Source organism: Periplaneta americana, chromosome 2 (assembly GCF_040183065.1).
Source record: "Periplaneta americana isolate PAMFEO1 chromosome 2, P.americana_PAMFEO1_priV1, whole genome shotgun sequence".
NCBI classification, from domain to species: domain Eukaryota; kingdom Metazoa; phylum Arthropoda; class Insecta; order Blattodea; family Blattidae; genus Periplaneta; species Periplaneta americana.
Genome location: NC_091118.1, coordinates 129,051,387 through 129,078,210, shown reverse-complemented (window position 1 = coordinate 129,078,210; position 26,824 = coordinate 129,051,387). Strand labels below are relative to the sequence as shown.

The window sequence follows — 26,824 nt, the reverse complement described above, 5'->3', positions numbered from 1 at the left end:
AATACATAGGGACTCTTCTCTTTGTGCACAGAATTCGCGCCACTGCTTGCCTAAACTTTCAATTACATTCTATAAATGAAAGAAACCTCTCATTGTATAGTCACTTCCCTCTATCATTATGTCGATGATTTAAAATAAAGTACAATTAAATTTCTGTCAAACTACATCTCGTAAGGAAAAGGAACTGGATAAAGGTAAACATTATTGAAAGAATTATTGCATAGGGTTACATAAAATACACATTCATCTGTGCATAGTTCAGTTTTAATAGCAAAATAATAATATTCAATTCTTGCTTAGTTTCCATTTCATCTCATTCATTCGAACTACTTTAGAAAGGAAATTACAACAATAAATACATAGCTATACAGAATGTTCTGAGTACAGCTTTTCAACTATGTATTGTCACCTGACAAATATAAGGCATTAGCCACAGAAGAACTTCAAGATGAAACAAATTTTTCAGAGACACATGTACTGTACAACATTATCAAGAGTTTTAGGCCAACATCTCACTCTCAGAAACTTCAAATGCTTTTAGAGCACTGTGTGGAACGTCATAATAAAGTTATTCAGTGACAGAAAAACCAAATCAAATCCAAATACTCTATCTTGAAAATTTAACTCATAAGAAATGTGCGAATGTTAAGTGCAATCTGACATAAAACTTATGAGTCAGAGAATTTATGAAGTATGGAAGCACGCTGTCAATACAAAGGAGAGTCATTAGCAGAAGGTTTTCTTAACAATGGCTACTGAAATTTGTAGTAACATGGACAAGTAAATAGCCACTTTTTGTATAATATCTATTAAGAATATAATATTAACTGCACTGACATACAAGGTAAAACCTTATACTTTTCAGGTAAAGATACAATCATATCTCTTATATTATGGTAACATTGTAGGTGCTGCATTAAACCTTATTAATGCAGGCGCAAGACTCAAAAGGTCGTTTTATAACCAGGGACAAGAATAAAGTAAAACATTCCATGTAGCATTCAGCTGCCCTGTCCTTGCAGCTCTAAACAAATAATTATCTACATTCATAATAAATGGGTTTTAGAAAGACTTGTGAACGTCGAACATTGAACCTGAGTTAAAGCTTGGGGAGAGAGAAGAAAGCTATATTCTTAACAGAACCATTGTTTCAAGAACATTACTTTACTTGGACCCCAATTCTTCCCATAGACTCAGAGCGGCAGTATAATATATTTGCCAATAGCACAATTTTTTCAACCACTGCTTACAATACTTTCCAAAATTTCTCAACCTTTTTTTCAGAAAAAAATTGTTTAAATAAATCAATTTTAACCTAATATAATATATTCAGTTCTTCTAGTATCTTTTCCATAAACAAAAGTCACATTGTATGTAACAAAAAGAAAAATGCACTCTTACAAATAAGGGTTAAATACATTACTTCTAGATAGTAAAATGTTAATAGATTGGTTTCGTGGTGCTTTTAATAAATTCTTAATGAAAATATAATAAGAGAATTAAACATTTCCCATTTTTGTTCCTTTTCTGTTGTAAACATTTCTTTCCTGAATCTGAATTTTATGATAATGGTATTTTCCAAGTTATGGTTTTGGAGGTGAAATTAATGTCTGATTACAACGCGAAAACTATAATGATGAGTGGAAGAACTAATTGCAGTTTTTTTCTTTGTATGTGCATATGGATATTACAACAAAAAAATGTTGTTACGTAATTCTCACATATTTTAAAATCAAAACGTCAGGCAAGACTACAGACTGAATTTTGTGTGTTACTATACACATATTTGAAAAAAAAAAAAATACTGGAAGTTACAATAAATACAAGGTATATAAATATTACAATAAATAAAATAAAATTCTTATAAAATTTCAAAATATATAGCAATGGTTTCCTCTCCTAACACTAATTTTATTAAGACATGTATGCATTAGTAAACTATGGAATGAAGTTAGAACTATATAAAACTATATTCATACATCCTTAGAAATTCTTTGTCCCACTATTACTGTCAAAATTATAAGAATTAATTACATTATAAATATATACATATTTGAACCACTGTATTATGTTTATGCAGAAATATTTCATCATTTCCTAATCTAGAAGGATAAAGTTTTTGGAAGCTGGAAACGTTGTTTTGAAATAAACTGACTTCGTTATATCATATAAATAATTTGTGAACTTGAATGCAAAAATTAGGCACTTCATACTTTAATAATAATTAAGAAAATTCAAAGGAGGGGGGGGGGGGGGAACATTAATAATTTTGAAGTTGAATCAAGGGTAGCCTATTAACAGATCATGTTACTTAAGACATTATATATAAAATTATATAGAAAGACTTTATGTTTGTAACAACATATTTCAAATTTAATTTTAAATGTAATTTTCCTGTGTTTAAGTAAATAAATATATTTCAAATAAATAAACAGCATGCTAAATAAGTATCTGTATTTAAAGATACCACAGTTCATTTGTAATCTCTTATCAGAATGTGTTTAGCTTAGTTTCCAATGGTAGAATCTTGATTTAACATCATTTTCCTTCCTTAGATAGCCACAAAAAGTCCCTAACTGCCACTTTTCCTACATGGAAGATTGAATGATATTGACGTAGAATTAAATATACAAATGGGGCAATAGAAAATATTGGAAACCGCTACTTTACAGCTTCCTTCAGGACAGGGTGCACTGAAAAATACATATTACACTATCCAGTTATAATATAAAAAAACTATTTTCTTAAGTCTTTTGTACTAACACACTAACAAGTAGAGAGAGGAAGTCAGAGTGCCAAGAACCAACTTCCACAACTAAGCAAAAACACACACACACAGACTCACGTGAAGGAAATGGTGCTCTAGCTGAAATAGAGAACAAATCAATAATTTTGTCTTAAGCAAAACTGCGAAATATGAATGTTCCCTTATGTTTTGCCAAATGTGCATTATACAAAAATTCACACAAAAATTAATTTAAAATTAACAAACTAATATACATATAAAAATGATAAAAAAAATGTAAATATAATAAATTTCTTACCAAAGACTGATTGTGTAAAATTTTTGAAAGCTATATCAGATTCATGTTCCACTTATAGCAACCATTCCATTCTATATCTCAAAATCTACAGTAATTATGTGAATTGCAACCTTTATATACATATATAAATGGTGATGTAAGTAATTGGGTTCTGAATTGTACAATAAATTAAGATTCATTGAAACAAATAAGTACAAAATGCACAATATTTATATGTACTTTAGAATAACTATTTTTGTCTTCTTTTTAAGTTTTAGAATTCATGTGAGGTTTTTTAAGCAGTGTATTGAATAATACAATTTTAAAACTAGTAACATTTTTTTTTTTTTTTATTCTTCCAAGCAGTTTGAATTTGTATCATATTTAAACCGAAAAAACATGTAATTCACGCCTAGAGTTAACTTTTGAAACACGACCTATACACAACGAACAAATTCTGGATCAAGTGTTCATTTTTTGATTATATATTATTATGACATCTGAAAATTTAGTGAACATGGTTGCATTAACTGCCACATAAATTACATCATCAATACACAATACTAAATGTAATTAAAACTTTACCATATCACAAATCCAAGAATCACAATAGGTAGCAATGAAACTCGTCGTAGGTTTCCATTAATTTCATGTAATGATCACTTTTCTGAAGAAATAAATATTTTCACGCAAAAGTATTTGCAAATGTCACCTGTCACAATTGGCCAACTTCACATGGCATAGTACTATGTGGCATTTTGTTTCCTATAACAGCTCTGACATTGTATATTTGTCTTACAAAATTTTAACAAAAATGACTGCTTAACATATTTTAGTGTTTTTCACTGAATACAGACTATTATCATTTAATATAATTATTTTCATATTATATATTCTAAACATTTGCAAAGCAAAATCAAAAGACAAAGCAATAGCATTTGTGGAGGTGTATTAAATTCTACAATTTGGAATTTATCGTTAGACAGAGGAGAAAGAGTGGAGAAGGAAAGATCTCTAACGAGAAATTCCAAATTGTAGTATATATTCTACTTTGAAATTTATTGATATCCTTCATATCTTCCACCTTCGAACACGTTCATAAACTAAGGAGTAACGATTTTTCAATTATATCTAAGTTGCTGTTATTCTATTCATGTTAATAAATTGTCCTAAATATTCAACTCTCCAAATGTGAGTGAGAATATTTACTCATAGATTTCCTTTAGCCATCATGTACCTATGTAAGGCTTCAGAATTTAAATAAATTAATTATTATAACATATTGTATAGTTTTACCTCTGATTGAGGTTCTGCTGATATGTATATCTATTATCAAGCAGTACATCTCACTTGACGATGTGTCAGAGGAAGAACAATTGTTTGTATGCATCTGAAGTCTGATTAGTGGAATATGTAGCTAATTTGTGATGTATGCATTGGAGGGGGAAAGGAATTGGCCATCCTACCCCATTATCTTCTGGCCTAGTTGCATCACGAGTGATGTCTTATTGGTGTTATCTATGAGGTTCAAGCCTATCTTCGGACTGTTGACTAAACAAACAAACAAACAAACTGTATAGTTTCTATAAATAATTATTTAATATTGTATGAAAAATAATCGCATCTAGATCATGTACATATAGCACATCCTCTTATCTCCAATTGTATAAAACTTATGAAATAATGTCATCTGGTGATAGTAAAGAAAGAGGCAGTGTAAGCTGATATGTTTGCCCACCTTATGTCTCCCAATATGTACAGTTTTGTAATGCATAATGTCAGGTATGTATCTTGGTCTCTCACATTTCAAATTACGAGTATAAACAATCCTTTCAAGTAATATTGGGAGCATGACTGACAAAATTAACCACTTCCTTGCTTGAACAAATCACGTGATGTCAACAAAACTCGACTGGAACAACTTGTATTGTAGTCTATATAAGTGATGCCATCACTTTGTAATTTGATTTAATAATTTTAATACCTCCATTACATTAATCTTAATATTTTTTTCAATGATGAGATGTTTATATTTAATTACTACTACAATTAAATTTGCCTGTATGTTAACGTATTAGATGCGAGTTCTATAAGGACACCAGTCATAATACCAGCATTCCTCTATACTTAAAACCTGTAGGCCCTTTCACCACGTAACATTGTTTTCCATGTTGACTATATGGAACATTATGCTCATCAGGAAATAGTTCATTCAACTAGAATAATATTTTCCATATTTATGATTTCACACTATGAACTAAGGAGATAAGAAAGAAAAGAACAAGTATACAGTGTACAACTAACTGAGACATTATATCAGAATTCAAACAGTATAACACGAATCAAGCAGTCTGCAATGCTCATGTAATTAATCTTGAAGTGACAGATTAAAAAATTGAAACATGCTACAATAATATACTTTAATCTGAGTGAAACTTAAGTTGTCCTAGTATAATACTTCATGGACAAAAGTTTCAATTTCAGTCATTTGTGGAGAAAGATCTTTCTGATAATAGAAACGAAAGAGAATCTGAAGTGAAAGGGAATGAAAAGACAAATCAAAGAATATAATGGACTTGTTTTGGCATTATACTTCATTATGGTATAAAGCAGGTTTTCAACCTTTTTAACATGTGGCACACTAAATTTGTAATTTAAAATCTCAGACACATAATATAAAGGAGTGGTTCCTAACCAAGGGGAAATTTTTTTTCCATAAAAACAAGTAAAATACGAACTTTTTAAAGACTGTTACAATATTCTCAGTTTACTGATCTGGAAACCCTGGCTGCTCATCAGTCATTCTCTTCTCTGCCGTTCTCACACTGTGTTTACTGAATGTTGACTTGTGCCATGTTCGCTGAAAGTTGACTCTTGTGGACTCACTTCTTTTACTACTCTTATGTTTATTTTTTCAATTTCTCCTAAGACAAACTATATCACTTTCATTTTCTCGTGGCACATCAGCGGATCATTCGCGGCACACTGGTTGAAAATGGCTCGTATAAAGGTATTAAAACTACAGAAAATAACATTATGTCCAAATGATCTCTCTTACAATCAATGAATAGTAGAACATTCCCGATAATTTTGTTTGAAAATATTTTTTTTATGAATATGAAAAATTAAACATAACTAATCTACAAACTGCCAGCAGCATTAATTTCAAATAAATACTGTATAATGTATTTATAAAAAAATATAAAACAATTATTGCAGAAATACCTTCAATTACAACTGTGGAATAGGTACTGAAGGTATGACATGGGACAGTTTACCGAATTTATAAATTGGCCACATTTAAGTGGAACCATTAGTGACCAAATAGACAGGCAACTTATATTGTCTAATTTCTTTCAATATATACCAATAAACAATATTTTTACTGATATAAATGTAATCCACATAATTATGTAATTACTTATCTATGGAAACATACAACTGAGAACATCACTAAATATTATGTTTACAGTATTCATACTTACTGATTTCCTGTCATGTCACTATCAGCTACTGAGTATCACCTTTGTTTCCCAAGACACTTCCTTCGAGATGTGTTGATGGACACTCAAAACTGGTATTAAAAATTCAATTCAACTCGATCGTTTCTACTTTAGAAAATCACTTGGAGCTGTAGACTTTGCACTTCTGAACAGAGATTTTTTTTCGAGAACTACAGTATATCTTCTGTATGTAATTTTAACATGTCTAAAAAGAACAGCTGATACTCATTACCTGATCAATAACTATACACCAAACAAGTGCAACAATCAACAACATCATCAACAATACGAAAACCTTCCATGTCTTTTACAAATCGAATTTTCGCATTATACTATTCTTTCTTTTCTTTTCTTAAACATGTTGAACTGTAGAAAAACAAATTTAATTGCTGAGGGAACCAACACTTGTTCCTGTAACATTATAACTTCATCATGATGGCAGTTTCATTAACCATCACAGTGCATATCTTGCAATAAACTGTTCATTTATTTGTGCAATGTGGCACAGGACTCATTGAATATTTCCAGATAAATATTCTAAGACAACGTGACTTAACAGTTACAACTGTATAAAACCCAGAATAGATCACACAAAAAGTGCTCTGGGAGAAGTGATTTGTATAAATAAACTTTCATCACTCGACAAAGCACATTATATTTCCATATATCTTGGTGTTAAAATTGCGAGGAAGAATCGCAACATAGAAAACACACCTTTGATTAAGGCAGAAGTCTTGAAATATTTGCTGCTATAAGCTGCATTGGGTGCCATGATGGGCATTAAAGCGTTTAAAGACATTCATCTGGAAGATTTCTTACTTTATTTTTTTAAGACAACCATTTTCTTACCGGCTACTTAGTCCCCACCCTTTTTTTATTTTGGAGTGATGAAATGAAGCATGTAGTAACTGCATCTATAGCTTGAAGCACCTTGAGTAATCAAGCAACTACACTTTCATCAGCTCCATCATTTTGTTCACCAACCACTGTAAGACAGGAATATTGTAAGCTAATACCAGGTTATAAAACTCAAGAGATATTAAGATATACTGGTATGTCATGAAAACATTTTAAGTCACAAAACTTCCAATTATGATTCTTAGCTCTCTTCCTTATGGTAAACATAACTTCGTACAATCACATTTATCAGTCTGGGTACTCACAGAAAATTGAAATAAATTTCTTATTCTTTAATAATACAGAGCCTTCAAATAGATGTTCATCCATAAGTTGTGTAGCTGAGCATAGCAGCTGGAAGCATGGTGTTTGCCGGCAGAGTTGGATATTCATAGTCCCTTAACTCAAGCACATAGACTGTGCATGCAAATTACAATAACTATCTACCGATGTTAGAAATGATGTCCTTGTGCTGCCACACATCTCTCACACTTTTCAGAAAGTTTGCATTAACACGCATTCGTAGTTCTTCTGAAATTTCTGCGATTTCCATTCTTATATTGTCTTTCAGTTCTTCCAAAATATATGGGTTATTCCGATATGCTTTATTTTATTTATTTTTTAAGTTCTCCCATAGATTGGAAAGTGGAAACCGCATACGGTATTACAAGAATATCCACTGTAAGATTTCGAAATTATTGAGTCTAATAAAAAATAGCCATGTACCACTTTATTTGTTCAGGAACTGCAGTCATATCATAATATGAGTAGAGTAAAATTGTGCAAATAATAGCTCTACTGATCCACATTTAATTTTTTTCATGGATAATGCACAGTATTATTTACACAGTCATATAGTAACACAGAGCAAAAGATACTGGAATGCAGAAAAACTAAATCTTGTACACGAAATACTATTACATGACCAAAAAATTGGTGTATGGTGTGCAGTGAATGCTTACAGAATTATAGGGTCTATGTTTTTTTTTTAAATATCGTGAATACGCAGAGGTACAGGGATAACATTTAAGCACACCATTCCTAGAAGAATTATCTGATATTGAATATACACAGGCATTTTTCCAAAAAGACTCTGCTACAGTGCATACAGCTTAACTCTTGTTAGCATTAATTGGGAAAATTTATGAAGATAGGGAATATGGCCAGCACGATCACCAGATCTTACCATATGATATTTTATTTACATACAAAATTAAAAAATAAAGTGTATCAAAATAACCTGCATACATTGAAAGAACTGAAAGGCAATATAAGAAAGATAATTGCAGCAATTTTAAAAGAAGAACTAATGTGTGTTATTGCAAATTTTCTGAAAAGGTGTGAGAGATGTGTGGTGACACAAGGACTTCATTTCCAACATCTTCTATGACAAAAGTAGGTGGTTATTGTAATTATAATAATTCTAATTTGTATGAGCAATCTATGCGCTTGACTTAAGGGGCTATGAATATCCGACTCTGCCAGGAAACAGTGCGCTTCCAGTCACCACATGCAAGGATGAACGTCTACTTGAAGGCTATATAGTTACATACTGCTAAAATAAATGCTATTTTTATGAATTAATGAAATAAATGGACTTCACTTGCTTATGGACTTTCGTAATTTACTATTGAGCGTAACTTCAACTAATTAGAGAGATTAAAGATTATGTTAAATGAATACATTGTTTAATTAGCAGCATAATGAAGACATTTCTGAGAAGGGTACAAAAAGAATGTTACAGATACTACAGTGTGTTTCGTATGGTTGTTCATGTAGTTCCTGCATGCTGGCTCCTGAAAAATGATGGCATAACAGTCAAGAATATACCATGCACTTACAGGGGAAAAAATCCTGACTATACAATGCACATGCACCAAACAAAAGAACAACTAATATTAATAAACCGAATTTAAAAATTCATCTAACTTACCACATTGCAGCAGATGCACGAAATGTTTATAAGAAAACAGAACTAATTGAGGTTTTAACACACTTTATTCACTGTCAAAAAACATTAAATGAATTTCGTGATTTATTACATACATAAATACATACCTAAGTGTTCTGCCCATGGGCAGGTCTTTCACTGCAAACCCAGCATTCTCCAATCTTTCGTATTTTCTGCTTTCCTCTTAGTATATGCATATGATCCACATATCTTAATGTCGTCTATCACCTAATATCTTCTTTGTCCTGAACTCTTCTCCCGTTCACCATTCCTTCCATTGCATCCTTCAGTAGGCAGTTTCTTCTCAGCCAGTGACCCAACCAATTCCTTTTTCTCTTTCTGATCAGTTTCAGCACCATTCTTTCTTCACCCACTCTTTCAAACACAGCTTCATTTTTTATTCTGTCTGTCCACTTCACATGCTCCATTCTTCTCCATATCCACATTTCAAATGCTTCTATTTGTTTCGTGATTTATTGCGAGCAAGTATTTATTATTTTGATATCTTAGTGGAATCTGTGTTTGCCATCAAAGAGTCGTTGGCATTTATCAATCTACATTCGTTTTTGTAACACACAGACTATAAGTATTCTTCTTGTGATTATTGACTTTTCATTTAACTACCAAATAGCGTATTTTCGTGGGTTGCAAGTACAATTGAGTACGAATCTTTCGTGAATAAATTCAAGTTCTAACATGTTCCAGATTCACAAACTAATGAATAAATTCAACGACAAATTCAGTCGAAAAAATCCTAGTGAGTGAAAAGCTTCAGAACATTAGTAAACATCCCGAGCAAACTCCTAGGTGGGGGGGGGGGGGGAACTTGCACAGCAAGTTGATGTGTCTTCTTCTTCTTCTGCTCAGAGACAAACAAAAAACTAAAATTTAGATCTTACAAAGTGACTAAAGTACAAAGTTTAAGGCCTAGAGATCACGCTGTTGGATCACTTATTTCAATTGGTTTCTTCTATCAGTAGACAGTGGTATCTTAAATCTTCAATTAATGTTGTATTCTGATCAATATTTCGAGCACCTGCTGTAACGTATTAAGTCAGATTATTTTGTTTAACTCCATATATTAATAATAGCTACTCTCTGTTCTAAGTGTGTGCATTGTATAGTCTGGACTTTTTTCCTCTGTGTGAATGCATGGTATAGTCTCGGCTATTATGCTATCACTTGTCGAGAGGTGCAGGACAATGTGGACAACAGTAAGAATCATACTGTACGATTGATTTTTTTTTTCATTAATAAAAAGTAAAGCCTTTTGCCATTGCTTTTGGTTGGTTCATGATTGTGTGCATGTGTAAGTGCAACAGGGGAAGTTATTTTAAATAAGAAATATTCAAATTATTCACATATGGAATCATTTTTTTCGAACATCAGGCCTGTTCTCTAATTGCCACATTTTATACAACGTATGAAATAGTAATATCCCGATGAAATACCACTCCCATAAATGGTGCAAATTTATATCATAAGTAATTTCTTGATAAAACAGATGAAGTGACTTTCCAGGATAAAAGAATTACAGTGGACTACTGTCCTCCTTGAATACTAAACAAAGAAGAGGAAAAGAAAAGAAGGAAGAAGTTCAGATATGTGAAAACTCACCTCTTTCTGTTCCTGTCCTTGAATCAAAATGACCTTTCCTGATTCCCCATGGCCAAATAGGCCCAGCACTTTCTTCTTGTGTTCTCCAGTAGATATGAATATACCCTTTTCTACAATTCGAGGTGGAGCACTTAGCGAATCCCACGTGTAGTCCCAGTCCACCTGATGGAAAAATACATCTAAAGTGAGTTCTTGCACGAATTTCACATCACTACATATTATCACTGTTACAGCAGAAGAAAATGTTAACACAAGAGGAATTGTGAATTGCAAATGTTGCTCAAGTTTTTCAGTAGAATTAAAATGTACAGGCAGAGTAAAGAGACAATTAATAAAACAACAGCAACACATTACATAATATTACAATATACATCTTATACTCAGCAGCATATACACAGATTACTTGCGGACGAATAAGTATTTCAAATTCAAACTTAACACAATGTATTTCACTTTGAAGCAATTATTGTACATTTCACTGCTTAAATTTTATTTATAAATCTATGCAAGAAAGGTCACGCAATAAATGGCACTCACTTTCTAAATCGCTAATCTCCTCCTAACAACATTAACATGATTAATTGCGAGATGACAAATGGTTTCATTGTCAAATGTTTGAGCATTGGAAACCAATATACGGTATTTTACTTACATTAATAAATATTCATAAGGCGTTTAAGTTACTACCTATTTCAGAATTTGAATTTTACTTCATTTTCCGAGTACCATCACCAGTTGCTAAATACCAAAGCATTCCATATTTCTTCCCAATTTCGAAGACAAGGATCGATTATTTGTCTTTAAGTATTTTACCACGTTTCTTACAATAAAGTTAATATTTTTTAACATGTAGCAAGCCTATAAAATCAATAAATAAATTAACATACAAAATGGTAAATATTTATGGTGCATGCATTTTTGGTATTGTAGCAAAATGTTCAGTGGACGCACCCTCGTGAACAGCATTTAAGTGATGTATGTTTACCATATTTACGTTTCTCCTAGCTACTTTGTTTTCATTTCAAAGCATGGAAACTATTTCATGATGTCCAATGTGTATATGTGCTGCTGATGTCCACAGATTCAAACATTTCGACAAACATTTTTTCAGAGTAGTTGATGGAATTCTTTAATTTACATCCGAGGAGATTTTTTATACAACATCTTAACATCATTTTATTTTCATTTTAATTTTCCTTCAGAATCAAGACGTAATATAAACACAGTACTGAGATGTACGTCACAAACTTGAAATATCTAATGTAATCACCTCTTGTCAAAATGGTCGTACATGTATGAAAGCTCTTTACACGTTATGAAAGGGCTTACTGAATTAGAACTTAACAAGAATTTTATATGATGAGTGAATTAATAATTCAATAATTGTATAGTTTCAAATATTGTACAACTGTTATAATGCAATTTCTGTCATGTAATACGTCTAAAAGACAAATCATTAACTGCACATACCTGCCATCCACCAAAGATGTCATTGTGCACAATGTACATTACACGTTTGTCTGTTAACATCAAAGTATCTCTGCTTCCTGGAGCAATGGACATGTGATGAACATATATATCTGTTGTGGCATATCGACCCTTATCCAGTTCCTGAAGAGGAAAAATTAATATTAGAACTCAAGTCATAGAAGAAAACTATATGACCACGAAAATTACAATTTTTACAAACATACTGTACTGAAATAATTCGGTAAATATAAAAGTATAATTTTAACTTAATTGAAGTTCGAAGGGTTAATATTCAATTAGTTTTATAAAAATATAGTACTCCATTTATTCGTATATAAAACAAATGTTTCCACACACCCTCAAGTTTCTTCATTGTAATAGCAGCAGTTTATGGTATATTAAAAAAATTGTCTTGCACTGTGAATATTTTGAAATACAATACATTGCAAAGCTAGGACTGAGATGTCTGCTGTAGTAATAAAGATAGAAGAAACGAAACCAATGGGCTTAAAAATTTAAAATATGAAATAACTATGCCCAAATAGCAAAAGGTTCTAATATGTCTCAATAAAAAAAAAATGATAAGTGATTTGGGGAGGGGGGAACTATGCAGTCGTCAAATTGACATTATCGACATTAATCGACCAGAGCTGAGGCTGAAATTATCGATCCTAAAATTCAATTAGAAATATCAAGTGAACAATCAGCTGAAGTCGACAAAGAGAAAAGAGACAATACAAACCTGCAATACTGTACTTTTTAGACTTTTTATTTTATCAAAGTGACTGGTATCTTCTTTTTTGGTTCACGTTCATTCCTAAATTTTTTTTTGAATGGAGGGGAACTTATAAATTAGAGAAGTGTTTACAGAAGAACATTTTAATATGTATTGTAATATTGCTATATTAAGAAACCATTTATATAGTATTCAGAATTCTTAGGCAAAACTTGGGAGAATAAATGTATAATGTAGCCTATTTCATAATTTGTATAAAGCAAAAACAAAATTTGTAAATTATTCTGTCTCGTATTTTTATATGAATTAAAAAACTGAATTATTCTGTGTCAAATGGCAAGCCCAATTTGGGTCAGACTGAACAAATAAACAATTAAAATAAAATACCTGTAGTAATTTGTTACCATCTGCTTCCATGCGTACATATGGACGAACCAAACCATCCTGCTGGAAGAAACGTGGTGGTCTCAATCTTGTTACCTCGTCACTCATTTCAGTTGCTCTACAAACAATATGAAAAGTTCATTTATACTCAAATTATCACTAATCTATATACTTTCAATTTATTATGTAGGTTTACTTGTTAAACAACAAATAATTTAACAATGAATGCATTACAAAAATTACTCTATTTGGTAATATACATGTAGTATATTTTTCCTTGCTTAAAAATGAAAAGAAATTCTGTTTTTGTAACTACGTAAATAATGTAACTTATTGTTCGCCTACAATAGATTTATACATATACTTACTTACAGATCGTTACCTTAACCCAGATATCGATACTAAGAGATATGCTACTGGAACTAAATGACAGATGTGAGCAGTATGGGATGAAGATAAATGCAAATAAGATGAAGACCACGGTTGTCACAAGAAAAATAAAGAAGGTAAACTTGCGAATTTTAAATGAGACAGTAGAGCAAGCGAACAGCTTCAAATACTTGGGATGTACTATAAGCAGTAACATGAGCTGCAGCCAGGAAGCAAAAAGGAGGATAGCAATGGCAAAGGAAACTTTTAATAGAAAAAGGACCATCTTCTGCGAACCTCTGGAAAAATAACTAAGGAAGAGACTAGTGAAGTGCTTTGTGTCGAGTGTGGTATTATATGGGGAAGAAATATGGACATTATGGCGAAATGAAGAGAAACGAATAGAAGCATTTGAAATGTGGATATGGAGAAGAATGGAGTGAGTGAAGTGGACAGACAGAATAAGAAATGAAGCTGTGTTGGAAAGCGTGGGTGAAGAAAGAATGATGCTGAAACTGATCAGAAAGAGAAAAAGGAATTGATTGGATCACTGCCTGAGAAGAAACTGCCTACTGAAGGATGCACTGGAAGGAATGGTGAATGGGAGAAGAGTTCAGGGCAGGAGAAGATATCAGATGATAGACGACATTAAGATATGTGGATCATATGCGTATACAAAAATGAAAGCAGAAAATAGGAAAGATTGGAGAATGCTGATTTGCAATGAAAGACCTGCCTATGGGCAGAACACTTATGTATGTATGTAATTCCAAAATCTCGTAACTCGTTTGGATGTCGGTTTCCACTTTTTGCTTGCTTTTGAAAGTATATACATACAAAGAGAGAGAGAAGTTGAAGTGGTTTCGTAATAGCCTAATATTAGTGCTCGTATTCTAAATTAAGCTTCACTGCATTGTCAGTGGATGGATCTGTGGATAAACACGCAAAAAGTGAATATCGACATCCAAGCCAATTACGAGGTTTTGGAATTAAGGTAACGAAATGGCTTTTAAAGAAACCGGAGGTTCATTGCCACCCTCACATAAGCCTGCCATTAATTCCTATCCTGTGCAAGATTAATCCAGTCCCTAACATCATATCCCACCTCCCTCAAATCCATTTTAATACTATTCTCCCATCTATGTCTTGGCCTCCACAAAGGTCTTTTTTCTCTCTAGTCTCCCAACTAACACTCTGGATTCGCCCATACGTGCTACATGCCCTACCCATCTCAAAAATCTGGATTTAATGTTCCTAATTATGTCAGGTGAAGAATACAATGCATGCAGTTCTGCGTTATGTAACTTTCTCCATTCTCCTGTAACTTCATCCCTCTTAGCTCCAAATATTTTCCTAAGCACCTTATTCTCAAACAATCTTAGCCTCTATTCCTCTCTCAAAAGATTTATACACATTTTAAAACACTTAGATGCGTTTCTTTCTCATGTTACTCACCCCAGTGGCAGATACTTGATTTGCATCATTGACCCAAGTATTCCCTCTAGGACTGTCACTTCATAATTATATCATTTAGCCAATATAGCCTTGGTGCATCACAGGGGACAATCTACATAGCACAAAAGATTATGATGGTGGTTAATAGTAAAAATAGTGGAATTCTTATAGGGGAAACAATACTATCCCGCAAAAACCTACCACTTGAGGACAGTTTTTGTCCATCACAAGTTCCACTTGAACTGCTGGAATTCGAAACTAGGTTACCAATGTGGAAAGATGGTACTCTCTAGTCATTTAACTAATGGTACATTCTTGCGTACACAATTTTACTTTAAAATAATTGTTTTCTTTGGATTTCGAAGTAAATACGTTTGGTTTGTTTCCCTGGGGGGTGGGGGAAACGTTAACATTACTTTTTCATAATACCCGATTCCTAAATTGTTTTAAACTTCAATTACATTGTGTTCAAAAGTACAAATCATACCTCTTAACAGCATCAAATGAGCCACTGGCAAAATCGATGACACCAGCAGTTGGTCTAGTTACAAGTCCCATAACACCTTTGCCCACACCCTTAAAAAATCCTTCAACACCTTCTTGTTTTGCTCCAGATATGGGTTTCAGGATCACACCAGATACTCCATCCACAACACCCTGCATGTTAATATCAGAAATAAAAATTTTATGAACTAGGCTACTAATTCACATTTAATATCATCTCCTGACATTCAGTTCAATTGTGTTAACAAAGACATGGTATAATATTTCATTTATACTGTAAACTTAGTGGTCCCTTGGATTGAAAAGTATTCATGAAACATAGTAATATTATCAGTAACTGTCTGAGACTTCATTTATTACAGGACAAATACAACAAAGTCTATATAACTTTACAATAAGTATGCATGCTCTACATCTTACAAACAAAAAGAACCTTTGTTGTACGTGAGTAACAGAACTGTAGTAAAAGTTTAATACTAACCATAACAAGACCTTTGCCACTTTGTGCCAGTCCCATCTGCACATTAGCAGGTCGCTGATTCATAGCTTCACGTCTCTTACGCTGATAGTCCTTATCAAATGTAAGAGCAGCAATTCCTTTTCCTATGATAAAATGTAAAACACATATAAAGGAATATATAAATATATAGTCTCATAAATTAGTAATAGAAGCGAAATATTCTGTGTCAAACGAAATTATTGATATAGAATTAAGGTAGGCATTCATTATACTCTGTTTTTTGTATAGTGGGAAGCTTCATGCTGAAATTTCAAATGGTCAGACCACCTCCACTTCGATGCAGGATACTGTATAGAACTATGTTGACAAAAATAAATTTAACTAAAGGAATATATGATTGCAAAATACAGTACCGGTACACTAAAAATAAATTCATATAAAATATTGTAGGTCTTCCTCATTGTTCTTAAAAATTTCATTGCAACAGGCAACAATATCACAATGTTCCATTAACTTAAATATTTCTTATGGTCCTCGATTCTGATATACTGAATCCAATAGCTTTAATACTTTCTGCAATGAGGAACATAAAATTTTAATTTTTAGTGTTTCGTATTTTGCGAGCTTATGGCAAAATATCGCCTAAACTGGGTATATGTCTTCTTTATATAAAGCAAGTACTGTCTGTCTTAAAGCTTCCTGATTAAATGTGTCCAATGTCAGGAGAGTCGCGAATACGTTTTTTGGAAAGGCTTTTAAGCTTTTCTTGAGATTCATTTTATTTCATGTACATAACGACAGTACAGCCGGTCGTTCTGCAGCTCTGATGTTTCTCGTGACCGAGGGAGACAGTGCTGCCGATATGTACAGACAGAATGAAAACTGTCGTGCACTTGCCGGCCAATAAAAATAAAAACTAATTCGAATGCGTAGGGATGCCTCTAAATTATTTTACACATAACTTAGATCGCATCTTTCGTTAGTGCACACAGCTAGAGTAGATCATAAAAAACTAATGCGAATGCATAAGCAAATCATTTTACACAAATGTAGATCACATCTTTCATTACTGTATACAGATTAATAATTATAACAGAATAAAAACTAATGTGAACACGTATGTAAATCATATATACAGTCTATGGGAATAGCATTAACATCACAAAGAGAGTGTATCTAATGAAACAGACTCTACTTTACTTACATTCTGTTAATACTCAAGTGGAAAGACACCATACTTTTAACGGTTGTTTTTCCCACCTTCAAAGCATCACAAACTCTATCTATCACTTTCGTAACAGGGAGAAGAGGTCCTTCATTGTCTCGCTCCTTCTCAAAATATTCACGCAACTTGTAAATAAATTCACGGTTTTGGCTCTTAATGAGCCGATTTTTTTCTTTTTCGATTCTGACGAACCACTGGCCATATTACTATCAATAATAAGGCTTAAAGGCACCGTAAATCGCTTATTCCGAATCTCAGTGCTGAGCAATCTGATGGCATCACAGTGTTCCGAATTTCAATGATAATGTCACTGATGCTCCATCAGTGCCGCACTGGTTTCATCAGCTTGCAGAGGTGGTGGCAGTCTCCACCAGTGAATCTGATTGTTTCTTGTACAGAGCGGGAATTAGCATACGAATGGCATCAACAGTTAACAGTGCACGTTGTGATTATTTTTCCCATATTCCATCGGATCCTGGCCACTTAGTCACTCATAATGAGTGCACCTCTGCACATGTTTGTACATGGTCCCACTGTCATACATCTATGACGCAGTGCACGAGGGTAGGCCACTAGAGGGAACCCAAGAGGTGGAACTTAAACTGAGAGGATTTGATCCGTCATCGGGATGGGAATCCGGTGTGGCTTAGTGGACAGAGCATCAGCACATAGAGCTGAAAACCCGGGTTCAAATCCCGGTGCTGGAGAGAATTTTTCTCCGTTCCACTCATCTTTCATCATATGATGATGCAGAATATCTGCACAGAAATATTATATGTATTTCGGTACATCATAATAATACAAGAACATATTATTTTGTTTACTGCCCTCTTTCATTAGGATCATATCATACTTCTATGGCATGGGACTTTCTCCTCTACTTACGGAACGAGAGGCTTCCATTGTCAACAATCTGTCACTTCAAGTACTCTCAGAACCTCGAATTTAAACTACTCTGTTGTCAAAGGAAAATGTTAAGTACTTAAGCTTTCAAATGTTTACCCATAGCTCCAGTGATTCGGGAAACAGCACCAGCAGCTCCTCCCACTGTGTGACCAAAGAGACTCCGGACACCCAGAACCAAACCTTCTGCGAATTCACCAGGACCCTGAATGGCACCCTGCAAGTATATCCATTCATGTCTTGACGTGCACACAGAGATTCAAAGCTTTACATCAAATCAATATTCCTAGCACTTGAGCTATCATAACATCACGTAAAGCACGTGTAATGTTTATTACTAAGAAATTCTATGTTGTGCAATGTTGCCGAATAAAATTCTTTGCTAGAAATTTTTTACTAATATTTTCCTCTCCATTTTTATCCAGGATTCACACGATGTAATCAGTGTGCGCGAATTTTGAGACACTATATATATTCCATACCACTTTATAGGCACTAAAATACATTGTAAATGACTGATTACCAAATATTTTTTACGAACACACCGTGTGTTACTCAAATTATGGCTAGTAAAGCTAATTTTTGAGTTGCATTGCATGCCACCATATAATAGTACATTTTTAACATGCGCTTATCTAGCATTTTATGAATGGCTGTCTAAAAAAAACGAACTTTCCTTTATATCAGCGAACTCATAATGTATGGGATTGTTAGAATTACTTCTGAAGGCAGTTCTAGAATTTTTATTGCTCACTTTTAAATGCCGATTTTGGTGAATATAAAAATAATAATGGTTTCAACATACAAATGGCTATTTCAAGTAATGAATACTAGGTACGTGCAAAAATAACTGTATACATCCATTTAAACCGAACAATGTATAAATAAAGTCAAGTCTTACTTTTTCAATCACAAAGAATGCGTTTTGTGTGCAATCCAGAAAAGAAAAATTTATCTTCTCATTTGAGTTCACAGTAAATTTTTTCATTTATGTATCTCTTTTGAATTATAGTTCAAAAATATAATATAAAGAACAGTATAATTAGTCACTTGTTAAAGGAATTTAATTTCGTTTTTTCATTAGCTATTTAATGACTCTATATCAACTGCAAGGTTATCTAGCGTCAGTGGAATTGGTCATAGCAAGATGGAACAGCATTTTAGCTTGATTTAATGAGAGGATTCGTCATAGATTATCTGATATTTATCTTACAGTTGGAGAAAACCTTCAGGGGGAAAAAGAAGCTAATCAGCTTAAGCGAAATTTGAACCCATGCTCAAGCACAGTCCTTGATCATAAGACCAGCTACACTGATGGCACTGAATTATTGTGATAAGTAGAGCTCGGAAGTTCAGGAATTTATTTTGTCTAAAATAAGTACTTAAAACTCACGAAAAAGGCAGTAAAATAATAAAAACAGGTATTTAAAAATTACGAAAAGACAGTAAAATCATCAAAATAGTAATTTAATACACCGGCATGTTATTTAATAATCCTATGCATCACATTTCAGTACTTACTCCTGTTTTTCTTAGTTACATGCCACAACACGATAATTTTTCAAGTTCTCAATGACATAACCAGCTGCCTGTCAGAGAGTATGTTTTTTCATCAGTGAAAAAGATTGTTCTACTTCCACCGAAGTGATTGGAGCATACTTAAAACATGCTATTGTGTGAATGGACTCATATTGGTAACAATAGCGCAAACGAAAGTGCCAATCCTGCTAATTGCTTTCAATACAATTCGACCTGTCAGAGAATTTATTATTTTTCTCTCTCTGCAATATTTTCTTGGAATCTGCAGAAACTAAATCTCTCAGACAAGAGAAACCAACTGCCTTGGGGTGTGAGGTGCAATAACAGTAACTGGTCCCACCAACCCTCACAGCCGGTTGAACAGCTTAGGACTGCTTTTTAGGTATGCAGTCACAAATAATGTGAATGTATTTATGTGGGATGATATTCTTAATAGAGATTCCCATTATGTAAAAATATCGTTTAATTTTTGTAACAGGTGCTTTACTTATAAAATAAAAAATTGTTTTCATTTATATTTTTAATATATTCAAAATTCGTACAATATTTCATTGTACTGATTTATTTATTATATACATATTAGCATAAAAGATCCATCGAAAGAAAAAAAAAGGCAAAATAAGGCATTAAATCTTAAAATAGGCAAAGGAAGATGAAATAGGTAAAATAAAAACTGGCTCTAACATTTGTGGAAACATGTTTCTCTCTATTAAAGTTTTTCATATATCTACCCAGATAAAAAAAAAAGACATTTTGCCTAACTTCTGGGCTCTAGTGATAAGAAGACAAGTGGATTTTCAGTGTCGATATTGAATGTTAGGTCAGTTGCAGGGAAGTCACTGAACTCATTGCTACGCTCCCTCTGTGAGCAAGGGATGTGACATCTTGTCACTGTGTAAAAAGGTAAAGGTAAAGGTATCCCCGTAACATGCTATGAAGACACTTGGGGGGCATGGAGGTAGAGCCCCATGCTTTCCATGACCTCGGCACTAGAATGAGGTGGTGTGGTCAGCACCACGCTCTGACTGCCTTTTACCCCCGGGAAAGACCCGGTACTCAATTTTATAGGAGGCTGAGTGAACCTTCAGGCCGTTCTGAAAGTTTGGCAATGAGAAAAAATCCCGTCACCACCTGGGATCGAACCCCGGACCTTCCAGTCTGTAGCCAGCTGCTCTACCAACTGAGCTACCCGGCCGTCCCTTGTCACTGTGAGGAACCGAAAATATGCTGTCTGGTGATAAGCGTAACACATTTATTATAATGAGGAAATAACATTCATTATTCAATTTTTGATAATATTGCAAGAGTTATAATGATTGTTAATAATGTGGCTAATGGCATGACATTTTTGGATTAAGTAACAAACAAATTTATTCATACTACTATTGCTGGGTCAGAGAAATTCGTATACTAACCTGGAAAGGCTCGTAGAAGAGATCTTCAACGCCCTGTGTGAATCCCAGCACAAGGCCGTAAGGGTTGCCAATCACATCCAGACCCAAGACCAGAACATAGAGCTGTTTCACTGACTGTCCCACATAATGCATTGTGACTTCTGAGATGAGCTGCTGCTGGGTTAGGAAGGTGTATTGCCTCTCGAAGTATGCCAGCCTAATTAATTGCATCAAATGTAGTATTAATACTAAAGCAAGGTCGAAAGAAATTGACAGAAAAATAATCGGGAAAAATCCATCCCACAGCAACTTTGTACATCGTAAATCTCATGGAATCTGTCAGAACTCAAACTTCTGCTCTTTACACTGAGAGACATTCGGCTATTGAATGACGTCACTGTATGATATTCGAATGACAGAATATGTGAGAGTTGTAAGTTCAGTACCTCTATAGGTATTTTGAAGCTGAGTCTGGCCTTCCCTAAAATAAACAGCATGTAGTAGATTTGTTTACTGTAATGTAGGTTGGACAAAGCTACAGTAATTTTTTCTTATTGCTAGTGTAAAGTGTGTATGTATACTATGGAACAAGATTTCATAGTAGAGAAAATGCCACAAAAAATTTCCCACAAATATTAAAATTTCACACTGCTAACAAGAGAACTGCTAATGAGCTCTTGTCAAAACCTTCCCTCAAATTATGCACATGGATTTCCACAGCAGATAAACAAATATAAAAAATTAGCTGCCCATACTAACTGTAATATTGTAAACATTTATTTGGAATGTTGCATTAATAAACAACACCGCACATTTGGAGGATAGTTCATTTGTCATTCATCGGGAATGCCTAGCCTGTCATATGGCCAGTCTACCAGTCATTTCATTTTAACATTATTTCAGTTATCTTCTCCCAGAGTAGTGATTATATTATATGCAAATGTGTCTCAAATTAATGAAATGACGTGAAGTCAGAAGTTTAAAAAATCTCTTCCTCTCTCTCTCCCTCCCTCCCTCTCTCTCTCTTTCTCTCTAACAAATGCACATTAATTACATTTTCAGTCAAGCATATCAGATCTCAAAAAAATCTATATAATTCGTTAGTAAAGCTGTCCGACTATTTTCATTGTGACTGTACAGTATAAAAGCAATAAAATATATAAATATTCATTGAATGAATCATTTTGTTTTACATGTAATAAATTAATAGTACTTACTTGAAGACAACATCCTGAACGTCTGTAAGTGTAACTCCAAGACTCTGCAGCAGTACATTCATGAAGCGAGGTGTTTCCTGTCCTGGAGCTTTTGGTCCTGCACCACCACTCAACGAAAAGCTCAAATGAATCTAGTACACAATTGAAAAGAAAATCACGATTAAGAATTAAAATATTCAACTGTATGAACAAAAAACTTATTATGGATGCACATAAAAATAATACGTGTTTATAGAATATATGACTGAAATGAGAGGAGAGGATCAAATATTTACGACCATCCTCTGTATTATTCAATACGCTGATGTAACAGCTACAACAGCCAACATAATAGAATTAAAACTGACAATTATATGCTCTATATAATTAATCATTTTTTCAGGACATTACTCAGTTGTTGAAGGACAGGTAATAAAGGCCAGAATCTGATAGAAAATTCAATATGAAACTAGACATAAAATATTATCATGCAAATATACTTACGTTAAGTTCAAATTATCAATAATTTCACGGTATACAAGGTGATAAGGGAGAAGAAACACTTCATTATATCTTCTTACTTCTAAATCTTTATTACAAGGGCCACCAATTTTCTCAAATGTGTTATTATTACTGTTATTATGTTGTTGGTGTTTAATGCCTGGCATCTGACAATGAAGCCATTAGCGCTCTTGCTCTCCAGTACTTTTGAATTAGGTCTTTCTCTCCAGACAGTGTACTGCAGGTTTTCAGATGTTCTTCATGCATATCAGTTTGAATGCTACTTAGAGTACAGAATGGTGAAGTCAGAATTATTATTATTATTATTATTATTATTATTATTATTATTATTATTATTATTATTAAATCTTCCTTGTAATCTAGCCTGCATGATATACAGAAAAAGTGATTTGGTGTGTCTAATTATTAATGAATACTGGCAATGGGGCTATAAAAATGCCGCTAGCCCACCATTTCGAATTTTTTGTTATGCCACATATTACAACAGTAATCCTACTGAGGAAAAGGCCAAATTCAGAATTTTCAGATTACCCAGACTCAGAGAACAATAGGCATGTTTTATGAACGTCATTCATATGGTAGCTTGCTGAAAGTGTACACAGGGAACATCGAGCAAACAATGAAACAAAATTTGATGGCAGATAAATAGGTAATCATACAATATAAATATCTGAAACCCACATATTATCCACGAGACACGTAAAATCTGTTTGCATTATCACTGTGTAAGAAAATTTCATAAAAGTGGGGAACAGAAAGTAAAAGTTGCTGAATTAAGAATATAAAGTTTTCTTACATTTTACAATTAAACAATTTCCTACATAAAAACTTAATAATGAACCATGTTGTACTGCTATGTTGTAATCTCTTATAATAAACTACAATACATGGCAAGTGAAAGGACTTCTTTTTGGCACTAAGGGAACTTCATTTAAGTTAACCAAAACCATTCCCCTTTCTCTTAAATTTTCTAATGAGGATATTAACAAAATTTGTCTAATAGTATTGAGAGATTCATTATCCATTTTACACAATCACTTGTATAACATTACGTAATATTTTTTTCTTTTTTTTTTTTTTTTTTTCTTAATTTCATTACTTTTCATTGTACTTTCATCTCATGTTTCTTCGAAATCAAATTGTACTTTATTTTAAAATTTATCATTGTTCTGTATCATATTGTATTTTATTTTCAATTTAACTTCTGCTTTGTATTCTGGATCCTAGTGGTCAGTGTCGGCCAGATGTCCCAAATTGTGGAATTAGTAGCTTCTCCTATCAGCTACAACTTAACAGTGGAGCAGACACAATTTTGTAAAGTACCAGTAGCTCTAAAACTGACACTATTTGTGTGACAAATGCAATAACGTGTCACTGTAAACATACAGATTACGAGAATCATTACAGACTTCCTTACCTTGAGTGGAGAAAAGTGAAGGAGGTCATAGAAATTCTTCTGTTCTTGAGTGGATACTAGAGTTACATGCGACAGAAGAGGTTTCTCTACGAGTTGACGGTCTTCCTCAAACAACCGCATCTGTAATTTTTTGTACATAAATGAGTATATGGATTTTTATAGTTTTGAAATCATACAACTCTGTTATATGATTCACGACTTGTTTCATTTGTGTATAAAAGGCAATAAATATATGAAGTGTCACAAATGTTACTTTCAGTTTTGCATTAAATTAACAGTGATGAAATAAGATACTAATTATTTTCTCAAAACATTTTTACAATGTTTCTTAGTTACATGCTTCACTGCCTTCAATATAACCAGTAATGTTTCACAGTATTTTCTTCAGTTATAAGATAACATAATGTATAAAATATCGTGAAAGAGGCATAGAACGAAATCTAAACTGTACAAAAGTCATGACTCACTCTGTCTATAGTCCGAGTTTCTACCAATTAACAAACAGTTTCTTTCAGTTATTGTTACAGAGAAGCCAAGAAAATTTATCTTTTTGATTGACGAAATTTTCATAGAGAAGGTGCTGAAAACAATTTCAAAGAAAATATCCGAACTGTATAATACCAATTACAAATATGTTATTTACGAATTGGTTGCACAGGCTTCCTTACATGAAGCGAAATTCAAAATTTGGCATGTGTTTAAAGTGTGTAGAATAATTTAACCAGTTTTTTTATGAGAAAAGAATGAATGCCGGAAAGTGTGTTAATAGGAGAGAAATAGAGAAAGAGACAAATTCGAAGAAGGAATTCTTTATTTAACAATAATTTATAACCATAGAGGCGGTTCAGAATAATAAAGCTGACAATCTTGTGATAACGTAACAATGATGAAATAAGAATACTCATAGCAGAAGAAACTTAAGTACTGCATGGCACAAATCTAGTACGAAAATTAAAAATTATGGTTTATTTAACAACGCTTGCAACTGCAGAGGTTATATCAGCATCGCCAGTGTGCCGGAATTTCGTCCCACAGAAGTTCTATTACATGCCAGTAAATCTACTGACATAAGCCTGTCGCATTTAAACACACTTAAATGCCATCGACTGGGCCGGGATTGAACCCGCAACCTCGAGCATAGAAGGCCAGCACTATACCAACTATGCTACCGAGGCCGACATCTAGTATGATATTTTTTAAATAAAAACATGTCGAAAACTGTATTTCTATTATAATCGCAGTCTAGCCCTTTTCAGTCGTAAAAGAAGTCTACTTTTCAGGATGCATGGACTGCCACCATACAAAATTTTAAAACAGAATATCTTTCCTAAGGAACAATAACCCCTTGGTTATTTCGAGCACAAGAGGACAGGATGACTGCTTAAGCTTGTGTGGGAACGGCGACCAGATGATCTGTTAAGGAACAGAAGAATGTTCTTTTCGTGGTCACACAACTGATGAAATCAAGAAGCAGGCAGTAGAAATTAACACTGATTACCTTATCCCAGAGTGATAACATCTCAACTTTCAGTGCTAGACGTTGTTGTCAATAAAACATATTTTAAAGATAACCTGCACAAAAAGTATAACAACTAGTTGATTTAAGGAGGCCATACTCTGATCCAAACAGGCAAAGTGAAAAAACCAAGTATACAGTTGCTAGTCCAGTGGACAATTACAGCATGTGCAGGAATCCGAAATGTGCTGTTTTTCTAATAATATGGATGGCGGTGAGAATGACATTTTGTGGGAGGATTACCAGTCTGAAGATGTGGGATTACCATTCTGATGATGAGGCAAGAGGAGGAAGAGGATGTTGCTAAAGACAGAAATTGAAAACTTGAAAATAGCTTTAAATTTGTAAGTTTCTTTCATTCTATCACCATCTTCATTATCATCCCTTCTCATTTTAAGCCCATTGCCTGTTATGATCTTAATTAGTCATTTATTCAATCATCCCAAACTTCTCTTTCCTTTAGTGAGGATACTTGACTGTCATTCATCGATATAAAGCCAAGTGTGTAGACCAATTTACCGACAGAGTTGTTGCCCAGGGTGTGTGTGCCATAGGAGGATGGTCTACTACAATGTGATGAGATGAGATGATGGAAATTTGTCGGGAAGTCACAGGAGAACCAGAGCTCCTGCAGGAAACCCGTGTAACCTAGACAATAGGCTTACCCAACACAAGTTATAAATCGATAGTACACCGGGGCTTGAACCCAGGCCCACGGGACTGTAAGTCCAGCAATTTAGCCA

At 33.5% G+C, this 26,824-nt stretch overlaps 1 protein-coding gene across 3 annotated transcripts in view; it reads right to left on the bottom strand.

Moving 5' to 3' along the window:
* Positions 1 to 246: 246 nt before the first annotated feature.
* The window catches only part of Vps13 (vacuolar protein sorting 13C), a 157,821-nt gene continuing 131,243 nt past the window's right edge, over positions 247 to 26,824 (bottom strand). For all 3 annotated transcript variants that reach the window (XM_069818432.1, XM_069818433.1, XM_069818434.1), the window contains 10 exons: positions 24,566 to 24,685; positions 22,648 to 22,778; positions 21,452 to 21,647; positions 18,597 to 18,714; positions 16,391 to 16,512; positions 15,893 to 16,062; positions 13,585 to 13,699; positions 12,462 to 12,602; positions 10,992 to 11,153; positions 247 to 7,512 (listed from right to left, as the gene is read on the bottom strand). In XM_069818432.1, the coding sequence (XP_069674533.1) occupies positions 7,474 to 7,512; positions 10,992 to 11,153; positions 12,462 to 12,602; positions 13,585 to 13,699; positions 15,893 to 16,062; positions 16,391 to 16,512; positions 18,597 to 18,714; positions 21,452 to 21,647; positions 22,648 to 22,778; positions 24,566 to 24,685 (1,314 nt within the window). In that variant the 3' untranslated portion in view covers positions 247 to 7,473. The remainder of the gene's footprint in view (positions 7,513 to 10,991; positions 11,154 to 12,461; positions 12,603 to 13,584; positions 13,700 to 15,892; positions 16,063 to 16,390; positions 16,513 to 18,596; positions 18,715 to 21,451; positions 21,648 to 22,647; positions 22,779 to 24,565; positions 24,686 to 26,824) is intronic.